Source organism: Alternaria hordeiaustralica (assembly GCF_023758085.1).
Source record: "Alternaria hordeiaustralica strain BMP 2776 chromosome Unknown scaffold_13, whole genome shotgun sequence".
Lineage (NCBI taxonomy): Eukaryota > Fungi > Ascomycota > Dothideomycetes > Pleosporales > Pleosporaceae > Alternaria > Alternaria hordeiaustralica.
Genome location: NW_026056785.1, coordinates 399397 through 416187, shown reverse-complemented (window position 1 = coordinate 416187; position 16791 = coordinate 399397). Strand labels below are relative to the sequence as shown.

The 16791-nt window shown below is 53.1% G+C and overlaps 4 protein-coding genes across 4 annotated transcripts; 1 reads left to right on the top strand and 3 right to left on the bottom strand.

Moving 5' to 3' along the window:
• Positions 1 to 4305: 4305 nt before the first annotated feature.
• J4E84_006707 (uncharacterized protein) lies at positions 4306 to 5621 on the bottom strand (the record flags this gene model as incomplete). Its single annotated transcript, XM_049389294.1, has 3 exons — positions 4306 to 5443; positions 5493 to 5514; positions 5570 to 5621. 3 exons carry the CDS (start codon positions 5619 to 5621, stop codon positions 4306 to 4308), a joined length of 1212 nt encoding a protein of 403 aa, XP_049243003.1.
• Positions 5622 to 7724: 2103 nt separating this feature from the next.
• On the bottom strand, positions 7725 to 8988 carry RBG1 (GTP-binding protein rbg1; the record flags this gene model as incomplete). The annotated part of the gene is made up of 5 exons (XM_049389293.1): positions 7725 to 7744; positions 7802 to 7922; positions 7970 to 8641; positions 8689 to 8894; positions 8946 to 8988. 5 exons carry the CDS (start codon positions 8986 to 8988, stop codon positions 7725 to 7727), a joined length of 1062 nt encoding a protein of 353 aa, XP_049243002.1.
• A 698-nt stretch (positions 8989 to 9686) lies between these two features.
• J4E84_006705 (uncharacterized protein) lies at positions 9687 to 10677 on the top strand (the record flags this gene model as incomplete). Its single annotated transcript, XM_049389292.1, has 3 exons — positions 9687 to 10012; positions 10264 to 10427; positions 10553 to 10677. 3 exons carry the CDS (start codon positions 9687 to 9689, stop codon positions 10675 to 10677), a joined length of 615 nt encoding a protein of 204 aa, XP_049243001.1.
• A 516-nt stretch (positions 10678 to 11193) lies between these two features.
• Positions 11194 to 14382, bottom strand: J4E84_006704 (uncharacterized protein; the record flags this gene model as incomplete). The annotated part of the gene is made up of 3 exons (XM_049389291.1): positions 11194 to 12896; positions 13700 to 14033; positions 14083 to 14382. 3 exons carry the CDS (start codon positions 14380 to 14382, stop codon positions 11194 to 11196), a joined length of 2337 nt encoding a protein of 778 aa, XP_049243000.1.
• Positions 14383 to 16791: the final 2409 nt, after the last annotated feature.

Genomic DNA, 16791 nt, shown 5'->3' with positions numbered 1-16791 from the left:
ATCGCAGAAGCGAGGGTGGGCCGAGAAGTCTAAAGCGTCGAGGGAAGTTACCCCGCATGCGCCTTCAGCCCGTAGCCGTCTATCTCTTATCGCTTCCGCAAGGGTTGCGGTTCCTGGCAACACGTTCCTGAACAGCCTGCCGCTAACGTGTTTCAAAATTCGGTTGGGCAGCAACTACGCGGAACATAACCAGCGATCGAGTCAGCCTTCTCTCTGCCTTTGCGGCACAGTTGTCCTGCATCTCGAACAAAATCCATCCTGATCCTATCGAATAACGCGCGCTTTGTGGGCGCGTGCGTAGGATTCAGGTCGCCGATTATGCCGGCCGAAGTGTCAAGACGTCAGTGTTGGTGACGCTGGCACTTGCCTGACTCGGCGCGGATGACCGTTGAAACTTTAATTCCTCGAACTCCAGGGCGTAACGAGGGAACCCCTACAGGGACCTGGTTCGCGAAGCCGCGGGATGCGCAACACGGAAAGTCATGATCCTAGTAATAGTCGCCGTTCAGCATTTGACAAGATGCGACATCGCCTGTTCCTGAACCGCACGGGGTCCGGGGCAAGCGCATCAGGATCCTAGGCACAATGCCCATGATCCCAGCACCGGCGATCCAGCATCTACCATGGTTTGGAGTCAAGCGAGTGCTCATCAGGGGCTGTCATGGGCATCAATGTTGCGAACATCGACCCATGTTTCAACGGTTAAAGAGCCCGGAACGTTAGTGCAGGTACGGCAGCGGGTGGGATTGACTCGAACATGCAAAACATCACCCGTAGTGGGCAATCACTATATCCTACCAAACTATCGTCATCCTGCGCAAGGCATGAAGACTCAATAGTGAGGCGTACGGCAGACTCACCTCAGCCACTCTGGAACAGTCGGCGTACGCGGCTGCGGTTTGAGTCGTTCGCCAATCCTGAATTTTCGGGATAGGGAAAATTCGAGACGTTCGCTTGCTGCGCAGCGCATGAAATGATCGCTGAATGACGCCAATGGGCAATCATCATCGAGGCGAGCTGTATATCCCGCTTCCACTCTCACATCATCCTGAGTCGTGATCCATTCGCCAACAAAGGTATTTGCGACACCAGTTCATGCGAAGACCCGTTGTTGGGAATCGAAGAACATTTCTGGAGCAACGGATGTGTGCGTCTGACAGGGAGTGCAAGATTGACGGGACGGGTACGTCAATGACGGGCAAGTGCGTCGTACTGTCGCTTGTATACAGCGATGCGAAGGTGTATTCGATGCCCTATCGTGCAAACCAGCGTTGCTCAGACTTGTCAGCTGCGATGTCAAGAAAACGATACACTGGCCTCAGCCCATCAAACGACACGTGACACAAGCCTCAGGGCGAACAACGGCCCGCAATGCCATGAATGATTTCAGAAGTAACCTTCGAAGTACGCGTGCTCAGGCAACGTTGTCGGGAGCACCTCACACGAAGGGGTTTCGGTGGTCACTTCTGTACCTCGACATTCTTGCTCTCTTGCTTAGCCGGTTCCGTACCGTGTTACACAGCATCAGATATCAATCACGTGGACGATCTAATGCAGGGTACCGCATGACCTAGCACCGCGAACATCGTAATGAACTTTTCGATGCTTATCGCCAGCACATTGTGCATTAGATGCTAGGGCAAAAATTAAACGTCACCGGGACGCTCTCAGCCTGTTCACCATTGGCGGACTAGCCCAACATTATCTTCGAATTGCGATGGAGACAAGGGCGAGAGCTAGCAATCTAACGCGATAATTGACTTTCGGGTGTAGGTTTCCTAGCCTCTTGCGCTACAACCTGCCACCACTGCTTGACGTAGGCCCGAATACAAAGGTACTACGAACCTGTCGGCCTCTTTCCTTGGATTTGCCAATGGTCAGGGGGCTTCAAGGGACGGTAACGCAGGCCTTCACCGATCGATGGGGGGCGCTGCGATTGCGTGTTCGCGATTTGATGCTCACGACGGTCTAGCCATTGCGCGCAACACCGCGAGCTAACGACATGAGCGACAAAAGGGCCGAACCAAGTCGGACTGCGACACCAAGTACAGATCTGCCCCATTGCGCGTCCCCTCATCTACTGTTACTACCTTTGCTTATTTACTTTGACAGCTACGTAACACGCGTTTTTAGTTGTCATCCGAAGGCCCCCTGTACTGATTTTCTTTTCTTTGATAGAGCTGCACAATGTACAAGGCTATGTACTGCAGCTTCAACCTGCGAAGGAAGTACATCCGGCATTTGGACAACGTGTGAGCCAGTGAACGGGCTCGGCTGCGGACCGAACCGGTACTGTACCGAACAGCAATGTGTTGCAGAGAAAGGAAGAAGCAAGCAGAAAACGAACAGTCCATCATCCGCGGGATAAGAAAAAAGAGTGACACTGCAAGGATGCCCAAGATATGGTGGTGGGGAACACCGACGACATTTACCTTTCTTGCTTCTTCTTGCGGCTAGAGAGGACGAACTAAAGTGGCGCTGGACTGCTCACCTTTTTGCTTTTTGGCGCCGCGGAACGCAGGGTGAAGTTAAACGGGCTGCATAATACCCGTAATGCAAAAGTAACGGCTTTGTGAAATAAGTAAACTGGTTTCCAAAACACTGCCCAACTTTTGCTTCACCCGCGGAAGCGTGGATTGTACTCTATGTGCTACAGCTATGTTCGTCATGATTGAGCAAGGGAATCCGAAAACGAAGGAAGCTGCAACTAATCCAGTACGGAACAGCAAGAGCCCCAAACACGACTCGCTCCAGGGTTTGGGGAAACTCGAGCTTCGCTGCAGAGACGACCTTAAGGTCCAAGCTCCCTATCCAGCCCAGCAGGGCAGCAGAGAAGCTGAGTCCAGTGCGTGCGCCCCCGCGGCATGACGGAGCCCTAGGGCGCCTTGCGTCGATTGCGCTGCCGAAACCACTTTACTGAGCGAAAGAAAGCCCGTACCAACGCCAATCCCTCGCTTCTCCAAGCTCGCGCTCGTCTCATCCCTGATCCAGATCGGGACAGCCCTTTGACACGAACCAAATGCGCAAACTTTCCAGCTGAGTATGGTGCGCGCGCGGGGAGACGGGATACCAATTGTCTCACGCTTGCGGGCATCTAGATCAGGCTCAACAGTTTGAGGATCTGTCTTCCTCGTATACGAGCCTCGTCATCGATCGTTATGCATTGCGATCGCTTCAAGCGATGTATCTGGATATGTATATATGTACTTTTGTGATGTATCAAGGATGTGCAAGGTGCGCCAGGTCAAAGGGTGTCCGAGCTTCGTGCAAAGGCGGGGAAGGGGGCCAACTGGTGCCGACTGAACCTGCAAGTCTCACATGCAATTTACGTTTTGGCCGTGTCCAGGATGCGGAAAGCCAGAACGAACGAATGCTGCTTTTCACTGCGATCGGCATGTCTGTCGGCAAGGTATTTTCCGAAATTCAGTGTTGTTTTTCGGCGGGCTATGTCAAAGTTTGTTGCACATCGTTGCTATAACGGTGTTGCAATGCGATGCCGAAAGCTCCGTCACGGGGGCTTAAAGCGGCAAGTACCAGCCGTTCATGAGCCAGACTTTTGCCGATCAGTGAAGTGTCAGTGGTGCTCCACCAAAACTAGGCTGAGTCTGACCATGATCAGATTGAGATCGGACGAAACTGACTAGTGACATCAGACGCACAATCGTATGGCACGTTGGATTGAGCATTAATCGCATTTCAAGCGTGATTGACCTTTTCGTTAGGCCGGTCTTGCGGCAAGGGTCGGTAACTATATTAGAAGCTACATATAGGTGCACAGCAGTGCGTACGAGGCCCATCGCGCCGTTTCAGACTCAGTGCAACGTATGAGGGTCGCCAGGCAAATGTAAATGGAACGTTTGAAAGCAGCAAATAGAAGCGTACAGAATATTGGCCCGCGTGGGCGGATACAGTCTTCGTTTTAGGTAAGGGGATAAAGTCGAAAACAGTCAGGTTACTGTGCGCTGCTAGAGGGGGGTATAGTGGTTCGTGGAGCAAGGGAATAGGAAGATGGAAAATGAAAGTCAATGAAGGAGTAGTGAGAAATAGAAGCCATGCTAATGATGCTGATGCGAGAATGCGGCAAGATGCGGCAATGAAAGAAAATCCAAACGGTGACTGTAATGCAGAATGCTAGCCGTGTGTGTATGTCCCTGATCCCGGTGTTCTAGACCGCAAGTGTTGCACAGTCTTGCTACTCCAAACCCAAGCGATTCAGGAAGCTTGTTCCACAAAGGAAAGTGGTCGTCAGCGTTACGTGCTGTGACAGGCGTCACAGGCCCTTGGATGAGTGACATGTCCAATTCGCTAATGGATCGCGTCGACGCTTTCGAGCTTGGCCGTGGTGAAGTTGGGCTCTGACACACGTCGCATCTCGGAAGGAAGGCTCTCGGAGCTGCGCTTGATTCGTAGCTTCTCCATCAGCTTGCCAATGGTGACATACTCCTGGGGCTCCACGACGAAGCCGGCGTTCTGTGACTGGAAGAAGGTCATGACGAGCTCGAGAGCGCGTGCAGCTTCTTCTTGGGACGGTGTGATGGGCGAGGAGTCGGCTGATGAGCCTTTGTCGTCGATAGTACCTGGGAGAGGAGGGGGCTGCATCGAATTGGGCATCTGGGTAGGCGAAAGCGACATTCCTTCGTCAATGACTGGCAGTGTACCAGGCATCTCGGTCATGGGCGAGTCAAGTGCACCGCTGCTAACGTACTTTGGGGTGATATCGTCAGTTGAGCCCGGAGGTGACATGTACTGCTCAACACCAACAAGCATGGGGAAGGTTTGGCTTCGGGGCCTTTGGAAGTTGTTGTTCCCTGGCTGTCCATTCGCAGGCTGGCGGCTTCCCATGAATGGACTCGGGCCGCATGCTGAATCAGGCGTGAAGAAGGGCGAAGAAAGCGACGTGGGGCTTGTGGCTGTATCCGTGAAGACGCTTGACAACGATGTACTGCTCTGTGAATGGAAGGGTCGGCGATGGTTCGAAAAGTCGTACGTGTCGGGGCTTTCTGTCTTGAGATTTTCCTGACTCTTCTTCGCTGTCATGGTCGTTGTCGCTGGAGATACCCCGCCAGGTGAGGTAGGAGAGATGGCCCCCGGGGTATGCACATTGGATGGCGGATTCGAAGTCCCCTCCGACTCTTCTGCTATCGAAGTCTTTCGTGACCTTGCACCATTGAGATGATTCTTTTGCTTGAACTTTTCCAACCAGCTCGCGCTGTTTACCTTGAGGTGGCTCTCTGAGTTGCCGACGGTCTGAGCGAAGAAGCGGGCCTTCTCTCGGATCGCAGCATCTGACAGCTGTGCTCCCTGTTTCTGATGGTTTCGTGCCCAATTCGACAAGGCACGTTCGATGTCCGGGAATTTGCCTTTCGACCTTTTTATGGGTGATCGGCTACCATCGTCCTGGTACAAGTACTTCTCCTTCTGGCGCAACACTTTCGAAACGGTACTACAAGACTGTCAGCACGGGAAGAGACATGCAGGGTATGCAGTGGTACCTTCGCTCTACGCCGAACATTGCTAGGATATCGTTAGTAAAAGATCCATGTGAGTCTGGTGCGTGGTGCTGGCATACCTCCAATTTCCGTTTGCTTGACAGTGGGATTCTCTTCATGGTATTGGCACATGCGTCTGCGGTCCGAGTCTGTGAGAGTCTTCCGTGGTGTCGACGAAGTGCGGGAATGTGTTGAGCTCGCTGAGACTGGCGTTGCTGATGCCGGCGTTATCGGTGGTGGGGCTGAGGGGAACAATGAAGCTTGGTAAGTCGACTGGCTGGTCAGCATGCTCGGCCATTGCGGCATCTGCGGCATGATCAGAGGCTGCAGCTGTGGATGCGTAGTCCTCGGTGTCGGATGAGTTTGGTGGGGTGGATGCATGCCGTTCCCGTAGATGGGCTCCATCGGGAGCGGTGCAAAGCCGTTGAAGCCATTAAAGTCTTGGACTGGAGACTGATGGTGTGGGTTGTAACCATTATCGCCATGCCATCCAGAATGGTGATCCTCGAAAGGTTCCTGGTGGTGGTGATGGTGGTGGTCGTGATCCATTTGCAACTGGCTCATGTCGAAGGCAGTAGGTATTGGAGTGGTGTATCCGTGCGAGTGTGGGAACGAGTGTCCGTGTTGGGTGCGGAGCAGAAGTAGGGTGCCAGACGGGCATATGCACCTGCACCGTGGTGTTGCTATACCTAGGCGGCGTGGGTGACCTCAGAGCGGCCGAGCGCATACATGCATGAGACGAGATTTTGGTTCCTGAGGCGAAACAGCGACAAGTCAATGTACCGCAGTAGCGGGGGTAGCGCTGACAAAAGGCGCTGGGTATGACAGAGGTCAAAACATATAGGTATAAAGCAGCGCGGCAAAGCAATGGCCTTAGATGGAGAATTGAAACTGCAGGGAAAGCCTGGCGCGGCGGGCCTGCAGCGCGTACTTGAGGATAAGTCTGGGGACACTGGTAACAGGCCCTGGCTGTGCGATGCGGGCGCGGCCTACTGCAGCTGGCGGGAGAGGAGCCCTGTTTGTTTCGAGCCCAAGCTTGCCGGCAAGCCTGGCGTGTGCACAGTGATCCTGGTCGCCATTCGGCCAAGCGACGAGCGACGACGTTGGGCTTAGCGTGTGCGGGTCTCTCATCGGGGATGCGCCCCTAGGACAGCGCGGGCCAGAATTATGCGGCCGCCAGGCTAGCTCGCCAGTGCATGCCTCGACGCCTGACTCCTAGCAAGGGCAAATGGGATGTCAAGGCAGCCGGGTGGGATCATCCCATCAGGGCCCTCGCACCGCTGAGCACGTCGCAGCCGGCTAATCTGACGCTTCCCGAACAAGACATGGTCTGAGTGGAAGCGCCATATTGGCTTCGCCTCGTGCGCCCAGCGAAATACATCCTGGCCGTTGCCGTACGCTCGTGGCGCGAAACAGTGGCAGCCGATTCAATGCTGCTCAGGTACGCGAGCCTGTGGCGATTCCCACGGCAGGGGCAAGACGTCAATCATCGGCTGTGCATAAAGGAGAGACAGAAAGTGTCGACGGCTGAAACGCTTTCGGAAAGCTGCAATAATCGCGCCCATGGAAAATCGAGGTTTTGCCGACCAGCCACTCAGGCTTTCGGGAGCGATAATGATTTAGCGCCCGACTGACAGCGTGCCCTCTGAGTCGCCAGCACAACTAACCCCTGCTGATTTCTCCGAGTCGACCGCTGCGCCCGTTAGCAGACCAATAAGGAAAACCGACGCCTCAAAAATTGGGCCAGACAATGCTGATCTGAATCCATCAAATTCCGAAGCAAATATGGAATAAAAACAAATGCGACATGCTGACCCCGTTCCAATAACTCCAGCGGCGCCATTACCACGAGGGTCCGCGACGGCAATGTCTTGAATGACGCCTCCTCGGCAGGGGAAGCAAAGGCCTGTTATTGATAGCTTGCGGACGGTATCGGACCGCCACCAGTCAGTCGAGCATTGGCGATTGGCAGGTACGATCCGCGCCGTAAGCTGCGTTGCCCAGTGCTAGTGTCGTCCTGATGTCGTCCGCGGTGCTACTGGAACGAGCCCTCGGCCAATCCAGGCCGCGAGATCGGCTCCAAGCCTCGCTCTCTTCGTCATCTTAATGCTGCGACCTAGTATTGGTATCGCAGTGAGACATGTTCAGCCATCCAGAAGGCCCTTCTGCTCTACTCACTATTTCCCAAGACCGGATCCATAACGCCTGTCGTATCTCGTAATCACGAGACCTTATCTAGCGCTTGACAATAGTGACTGGTCGGGTCGTCAGCTCACGACATCCATTTAGAGAGATAATACTGGGATACATACCGATATCCTCGTCGGCAAGCTCGTGAGAAAGTCCCACACGCTGGGGCTGATGCTTGCATGATTTCCCGTAAACAATAGCGTGCTTGAAGTTGTCGACAATTGTCTTGTGGATGGAATTACACTACAGAGCGGTTAGCGCGTCGCGTTTAAGATGAGGGGGAGACTTACGAAGTCTTCAATGGTACAGGCTGTTGATCGCAATACCACGGGCGCCGAGTAATCCGGCATCTTGCCCTTGGGCTTGGTGTAAACACGAACGAGATTGAGCTTCTCCCACATCTGCTCGAGGAGCTCATCGATGTTCCACCCGTGCTCGGAACTGATGGGACAAGCGTTCGGGATGCGGTATAGCAAATCGAGCTCTTCGATACTGATAGCATCAATCTTGTTCAGAGCGTAGATGACTGGGATATAGCTTCGTCCCTTGGCCTCAATAACATCGATCAAATCATCGACCGTGGCGTCGCATCGAATAGCTACGTCGGCGTTTGCCATTCGGTACTCGTTCAGCACCGCCTTGATTTCGCCATGGTCGATATGTGTGAGGGGAACGGTGGCGGTGATGTTGATGCCTCCCTTGTCCTTCTTCTTGAGCACAATGTTTGGCGGGCTCTTGTTGATTCGAATACCGAAGCCCTCCAGTTCGTTCTCGATAACGCTCTTGTCGGTGAGGGGTTTGTTGACGTCCAGAACGATGAAAATCAAATGGCAGGTCTTTGCGACGGCGATGACCTGCCGTCCACGACCTTTACCGTCCTTCGCACCTTGGATAATACCGGGAAGATCGAGAATCTGGATTTTGGCTCCGTTGTACATGACTTGACCAGGTACTGTAGTAAGCTGTATGTTGTCAGTACTGATTCTAGTACCAAGCGCATCCAACCCACCGTTGTGAACTCATATGCAGCGGCTTCGGAGTGCTGTCCGGTCAATTTGCTCATGAGCGTACTCTTGCCCACGGAGGGGAATCCAATGAAACCAACACTGGCAACACCAGTCCTAGCAACATCGAATCCTACACCTCCACCGCCGCCACCAGACGAAGGCTCGAGCAGCTCTCTCTTAAGCTTCGCGAGCTTTGCCTTCAGTTGCCCTGTTCATGTATAAGCATACCAGTATGCACTATCCGTCCATGAGGCCATACCAAGATGAAAAGACGTCGCCTTGTTCTTCTGGGTCTTGGCCATCTACGTCTCGTGTAAGTCATCGTGTTACGGTCGCGTATTGGGGTGTGGCTTACTTCGGCCTCGATGTCCTTGATCTGCACACTCTGTTAGCGCGTGGAATGGCGGTATGCTGCGGCACTCAATACTTGCCTTGTCTACTGTGGTCGCCATCTTGAATTACTGTGTATCCTGACTTGCTCTGGGCAGGCGTGGAGATGCGATGTTGTTGTTCAGAAATTTGATGCGACGCACGCCGCCAATGACGAAGCGGGGCACGGCTTCCCGGCAGTACCTTTCACCGCCACCCGATAAGGTTAGCGCTCAGCGCTGCACCCTTCCATCTCGGCTTCCATGCATGCTTCCTCGAGGCCTTCATAAAGTTCCCCGATAGAAGCCGCGTTCGGGGTCTTCACATCGGTGACCACACCCACCACTCTGGATGAGCATATGAGGTGCATCACATGTCGGCGAACTGCTGACCGCCATGGATCCACATATCACAAGCTTAGAACGCGCCAATTGTTACATAATGAAGCAAGCCCAGTCCTGCACAAGCAGCATTGAAGGCAGGCAAGCCAACGCTCTTACCCTCGACAAAGGCTGTGTATATTTAAAGCCCGCGCTCCGAACTCTCTTCGTCGGAACTCCGTCTACCAGAACATCATACTCGACGACACGCTCGCCACATTTTATATTCCTCAAACATCGATATCGTTACCATGATCGGCCGCAACACTGAAGAAGATAACTTCCACTCGCTCGTGCAAGAGATCAACAAGGTGCTCGGCCCCAGCAACGGCATAGACTCGGATGACGTAGACGAGAATGAGCTCCAGGAGTTGATGAAAGCATACACCTCGGAGGAGTCGGAATGGAAGAAATACTACTTTCCATCTGAGACATTACCATACACACGGAATGTTGTTGACAAAGGCAACGGCAAGAGTAACTTGGTACAGTCCCCGATTCTCGAGTCAGCGAAGGTGGTGCTAATCGAACAGCTTATCCTGGTATGGGGACCTGGAAAGAAGAGCCCAATTCACGAGTAAGTTCTCATATTTTGCAACAGTTGACATTAGTATGCCTCACCTCGCGAACAACAATCTATGGCCCCAGTCTCCTGCACGATGAAGCGACCCCGTTCGCCGATCTACTTTGATCGATGTGTCAGCAGGAGACACGCCGGTAAGACGACCTTTCGATAGTCCACCATCTTCAAACACCCACCGTGGACACACCTCACGCTCTCGAGTGCGCGACTCAGCGTTGAAAGATCCAGAACTAACACCAACCCAGCCACGCAAACGCACACTGCATCATGAAAGTGCTCAAAGGCAGCCTAACAGAAACCCGTTTCGCAACCCCCACCGAAGACGACGCACAAAACCAGCGGCCGATGACCAAAACCCAAGAGACTACTTTCGCTGAAAACGACGTCACATACATGGCTGACACGCTCGGTGTGCATCGTATCTCAAATCCGCACCCCACAGACTACGCAGTCTCGCTACATTGTACGTACAAACTCCTTTCATTCTACGCTTCACTCATGGGGTTGTGTGATCCTTCGACTAATGAAACACAGTGTACACCCCACCCAACGCAGCAACATACGGCTGCAACGTCTTCAAAGAAGACACATCCGGCGTCGTTCATAACACGACATGCCACTTCTACTCCGAGTACGGCGTCCGAACGGGGAGGAAGTAGGCTCTGCCTCGTTCGCAGATCCGTTCCATCATCGATAGCATTGTTTGGTTCTGGAAAAAGACTTGGAGACGGATACGTGGATACTTTACAAATGGAGCGGCGGGTTTCAGGCGCTTATCGAGTAGGAGTTCTTCGATGGGAGATTAGAATGTGATATGGGCTTTTCGTTGGACTACTATGCTAGTCATTTTTTACGTTAATTAAAGGTCATTCAACATGCAAGCTAGAGCACGTTAACCTAGGAAAAAGCTAAACAGGTTTAGAGCCTACATCGGCTTAGGCTACCTACTTTGCAGGGTTCTACGTTGATGTAGGCTGCCGACCTGTTCAGGTTTTTCCTTGTATGAGGTGGGAGAGTCAGTAGAGTCGACTAAATCACAACATCACACAGTCTCGTATACACATCAACTTGACATATCAATTGTTATATGCACAGTCCTCAGAACACGTCAAACAGAACAGCAATGTATTCCAACTCCATCTACCCAACCCTAATTTTCTCCTTCATACCCCCATCTACGGCCCCGCAAACCCAATCTCCTCCCTCTTATCATCCACCACCCTCCCATACTCCAACAGCAACCTAAAGAACCAAACCTCAAAGTCCACATTCCTCAACACGCTATCATGCCACTCAGAACTCCTCTTCGCAATAAGCCGCGCCTTCTTCTCCCCCTCACTCGCGCCATTCCCACCCTTCTTGCTTCCATCCGCCTTGACTCTCTCAACAACCCCATCGCCGTCATCGTCAAAGACCTGTGTACCACTGAACCACCGTACAAGATCGAGATGTTCGTCGCCGCGGAGGGAGAGGGGGATATAATGCACCCATGGTCGTAGCCACTCTGCGTGCCACTCGCGAAACAGCGCCATTTTGTAGGTCAGACTGCGGGACTTGAGGAAGCTGTAGAAGCGGCCGGAGAAGGCGTTGCCGTCCATGTCGAGGAGGTGCTTGTAGTACCATGCGTCTTGGCCGTCGACGCGTTCGGTCACGTCGAAGAATTCGTTTTGGGCGTCGCAGTCGCCGGGGTCGCATTGGCCGATGTGCGAGAAGTGGACGTCGATGAGGTCTTTGAGGGCTTTACGCTCGATCGAGGTTACGGCGTAGGTTGAGGTGGGGTTGGAGACGGGTTCGAGGACTTTGGCGGTATCGGGGGCGTTGAGGCGTTGGACGACGTGCTGGCGGTGTTGACGTCGCCAGCCGCCGTTGCGACTGAAACCGCCTGTTGTGGAGCCGCGCCAGTAGAGGCTGTTGGTTTTGTTCTCCCAGGTCGTGTCGTGTGTCTCATCGTAGCCTACTTTGCCCATCCAGTACCATGGACTGGGGTATAGGATGTCCTGGAAGCTGGAAATCTTCGACTGCGAGAAGACGGGTGTCAGCTCATGGATGATACTGAAGGCGTTGGGGCGCTCGAAAAATCCAAACGTTGACGAGAAAGAGGGCGAGTTGCAGATGTCGGAAAATGCAGTCGTATTGTAGATGAAGCCAAGGTCGCTGGCGGCATACGCGGTGAAGTTGTCGGCAGCGTAGTCTTCGAAGGTTTGGGCCTGAGTGCCAGGAGAACACGATAGCCGCGAATGCGTCCATGTCTGTTGATGCGCAAAGCGATTGAACTTGGTCGTGCTAACTTCGGCAAATCGTGTACCATCACTCAAGTCTTCTGGACGAGCGGAGAAGGCATTGCGAGGTGCGGTGTTCTTCGCAGTACGCGGTAGAATTTCGTCCCTCGCCTTTGCCACCATCGACGACAACAGATTGTCGGGCACAACGACTCGCGGTTCGTCGTGCAAGTTGAAGCCCAGATCCATGTCGGGCAGATACTGGACAAACTGCTTCATCATGCCAATGGTAGCCTGTTGTTGCCATTCATCGCCGCCTTGGAAGTTCTCCACGGCGCCATGGCGTATCGCAATTGCAAGCATTGAGCTGTCTTCATGACCTAACGCATTCGCAATGCGCGACCGAATCGTTGATGGTTTGAGCGCCCAGAACGGTAGCAACATCTCATTGATCGTGTCGTATTCGTCTATCATCACAACACCGTTGCGCGTCGCAAACTCGTACCATTTGTCGAAGTGCGGAGGTGGCGAGATCCCGTTCCTGCGTCGGTACTCTCGAACCGCATCAGCGAGAGACTTGGATTGTCGGTTAAGAGTGCCTTGGAAGTCTGCCTCGGCTGCGTCAATCAATTGCGCAGCCGGATGACCCTTGGTCATATCTACCGACACCGGAGCAAGTGGTATCCCAGGCGGAGAAAGTGGTATGTCGGTAAGAACACCATGCGTGATATGTTGATACGTTCGTGGTCCAGTGAAACGTCCGAAAAGTAGAGACCCCACCGCAAGAGCCATAACGATGAAGATAAAGCGACGCAGTCGCATAGAACGCCGCGAATCCATGACAATGGGAGATGCGGCCGACTCAAAAAAGTGTACAAATGCCGCGCCGTCGTAAATGAGGGTAAACAAAATGGTGGAAAAGGTCGGGGCGAAGTGTAGTTTTGCAGCAAGGTGAGAGAATATGGCCAACAGAGAGGTATTTACAGCGCCATGTTGAGAGATCTATGGGCAAATTAGCTTGATATCGTGACAGTGCGTTGAGAGTGAAAGCTACGTTTCTGGTCTTGGAACCTGAAAGCAAAAGCTGGGGTGAAAGCCATGGCGACGGGTACGACGCGGCAGGACGCCAGACCCGCGTTTGGTAACAAGACAGCGTATTTAGGTAGTTCAACAGTAATCTGGAAGAGTGTACGTACCAGAACGAAAACAAGAACATTTACAGTGGTGTGAACCGGCAACATCCACAGGAAGCGCTGCAAGATGCGGAAATTGTGCACATCCCTCCACTCCCGGTCATACTCTCTGTATACAGGTTCCCAGGATATCGTGCTTGCGGTCAAGGACGACTCGGTAAGGATAGACGCGATCCCGCATACAACTGCAATGGCCACTGCGACGTCTCTGAGCGCAGCCAGTCGCTGCGGCCTCGAGGCACCACTCACTGAGGCGCGCCGCAACGTACTCCCGTTCGCAGACCCAAGTCCTCGCTTGCCGCCCTCGCCCTCTTCTGTCGCGGCTTGTATGGTAGACTCAAACAGGACGAGGCCAGTAGCCGCGAAGATGGCACTGCTGACACCAAGCGCGACCGTGGTAGGAACTGCGTAGACGCCTAGAACAGCGCTCGCAGAGACAACGAGAACTGCTAGTATCCCATATGGTTCGGTATGAGGCTGTCGCTCCGGGGAGGTCTTGGTCTCGGCTGCAGGGCCATCGAGAACGGTCCAGGTGGGTAGGGCGAGGTGTTTTGCGACCAATTGGTTCTCGGAGAACAGGACGGTGAAGAAGGGAATAAGGGCCTAGGGCATTGTTAGGTCGTATGTCATTCTCTGTCCCGTCTGAAAGTACCTTGGTCGCCCAGATGCCCTGCTTATCGCATGCCGCGCGGTCGCATATCACAGACAGACCAAGCAGCGCGCCAGCCAGCCAGCTCGTCTTCCTCTTGGCGCTGTCGCTGTTTGAATATATGCCCACCCAGAAGACAGTCGGCACCCATACTATCAGCCAGGATATCGTCGTTATGAGCAGCGAATGCTGGACCGGTGTGTGTACGTTTGCGACAGCCGCGAGGACGGTGTAGAGCAGCGGGGCGAGCAGGTGGTGGTATTTGACGACATTATCGGCAAGTATGGAGACGGCCGGGTGCATTGGAGCAAAGGGTGGGTCAGCGCTCGTCGGAGGGCATCGAATTGTCTGGCATGTGTTGGGTTGCGATGTTGTCAGCGCCGGAGAGCCGCAACATGCAACCGTGCGGATCTGCAGGGTCGTGAGTGACGCCATGCCCGAAGCCACATCTATTTTCATCTCTACAACAACAAAGCCATTGTCTTGGGTTCTATGTTTGCATGTATCCCAATTAGACCCAGGTATGAACATCACTCCGTCAGAGACCGATTTCACATGTCTAAGATGAAATCGAACGACACCCGCTGCTTGTCGCTGGGTACTCAACATGCATGCGCATGCTGCAGGAGCACGTCTACAAGAAATATGGGGGACATGCTGCAACGGACAACTTAGCACGGACCTCACTTTACTTCCAGAAGGTTACACAATGATTTGTGCCACGGCGCAAGCTCAGACAAGCCCAGAAGCCAGGTTTACCCTAGATGGGCAATTCAGCTACCTCACTTCGTGCTGAGATCAAGAGATCTGTCGATCTTTGGAATGCCAAGACAGGTATAGTTCTCTAGCTCTCAGCCATCGGCTGCCTGTTCCCTTTATCATCTGCTATGTTCGACTCTTCGTATGAGTCTCTCATTACGTGGCTTGACTTGTATCGATACATCAAAACCAGAAGGCACGATGCCCAGTGACCCATCAAACCTGAAGATTTCACAAGTACCCACCATCTTCAATGCAAGATCGTGTATTTATGGGTATCTTCATGGCCTCGGTCTAGCGAGACTTGTCTGCGATGCTACGTACAGTCTTTCCCTGTCACATCTGGAGCCTACGTTGACGTTGGATCACCCACTTCGCATGTTTCTACATTGATGTAGGCGGCAAACCCGTTCAGTCTTCCACGGAAGCGTCGTTTCCTTTTCCGCAAAAGGCTTCGGGCAAAGCTCGCACAGCGAAGACGAAGGCGCGCGTCATCGCGTGACGACGCGTTTACGGAAGGCACCATGGCTGTACTCGCGCAAACTTCTCTCTTACATCCTCTTGCGTGAGTCTTCCTCTCAACCCGAGCCACCCTAATCTACGCTATAATACAAGCCATCAACACGAGTAGCAATGAGACTACCACCAGACGACTCGCAGTGTCATATTCTGCGCCTACCTTACGAGATCCTTACGTCTGTTCTGGCTGAGGTGAGTATCTCCTCCACGTCTGTACTACTCTGCTAACGTGTCTACCGTAGCTAAACCAGCGCGATCAGCTTAACATATCGAAAACCTGTGTGCATCTCTAGGAGTTGGCATACCCTATATCACATTCCACCAACCTACCTATATCCGCAACCCCCCCGCCTTCACTTCCCCCACTTCATTTTCTCAAATACATACACCCACCGACCGCAAAGATGGACAACGACGACAATCAATGGGAAGACGAGGGTGGTAGTGTAGCGGTATTGTAGTTGTGCTGGGTCATGTAGACGGCCGCGCCTTCCCATCTCAAACCCCCCCACCTTCCTCCCGAATTATCGTGCCACATGGCCATGCTAGCGTGAGGTGAGGTATAACGAATTTTCCAGTTGACGTCTGCATCTTCTGGTAAGCTACGTACAGCATACCTCGTAAGTGAAGCTCTTTGCCCCCACGACTGCCGCAGGAATGCCATCCTGTCTACCACGATCCTCGCCCGACGAACCCACCACTGCGCAGCTTCAAGCGATACAAAAGAGACTAGAAAGAACTTCGAGATGGCCAGAGAATCGCCAGGCGCAGGTCTTTGCATGATATGGACGTGGAGCGACACCGCACGATGTCGCATGGCGACCGCAAAGCTGAGTGACACTCCAACCCTTCACACAACCATCCCTCGACTATATACCCAGCCTGTTCTCTTGCGTCTGTTCATCCAAAGCTGTGCGTGGTAAGCTGTCTTCCTGCCCCTCGGCTTTGGTCGATCGAGCATAGTCTTCTCCTTTCTATAGTTCGACTCGTCCATCGTCCGATACTTACATACTTTTGACTGTGCAGACACTGCTAACCATATCATTAGTTTCGAATTCCGACTGGACGATATCCATCACCTATCACCCGCAATACATCTTCCCTCCCCTCGAGAAACCCCACACATACCTACACGCACACTCTTGGACAATGAATACCTATGCTATAGCTCTGCTAGTGCTCTGGGATGGCCTCTTCCTGCCTCTCATGCTGCTTCATGCGCGTCAGGTGTTTCAGTTCCTACAGCCTTGCTCTGATATACAACAACTGCTTGTTGTTCCTTGAAGAAGTTCAATGTTAACCTATTGCAGCTTCGATATTTCCGATCCTCGTTCTCATCGATAAACAAACGCGATACACCAAGACAGGATGGCATTCGACAATAACAACAACGACCGGCAGGCGGACTATCGTACATGGAAGTACTCATGCTGA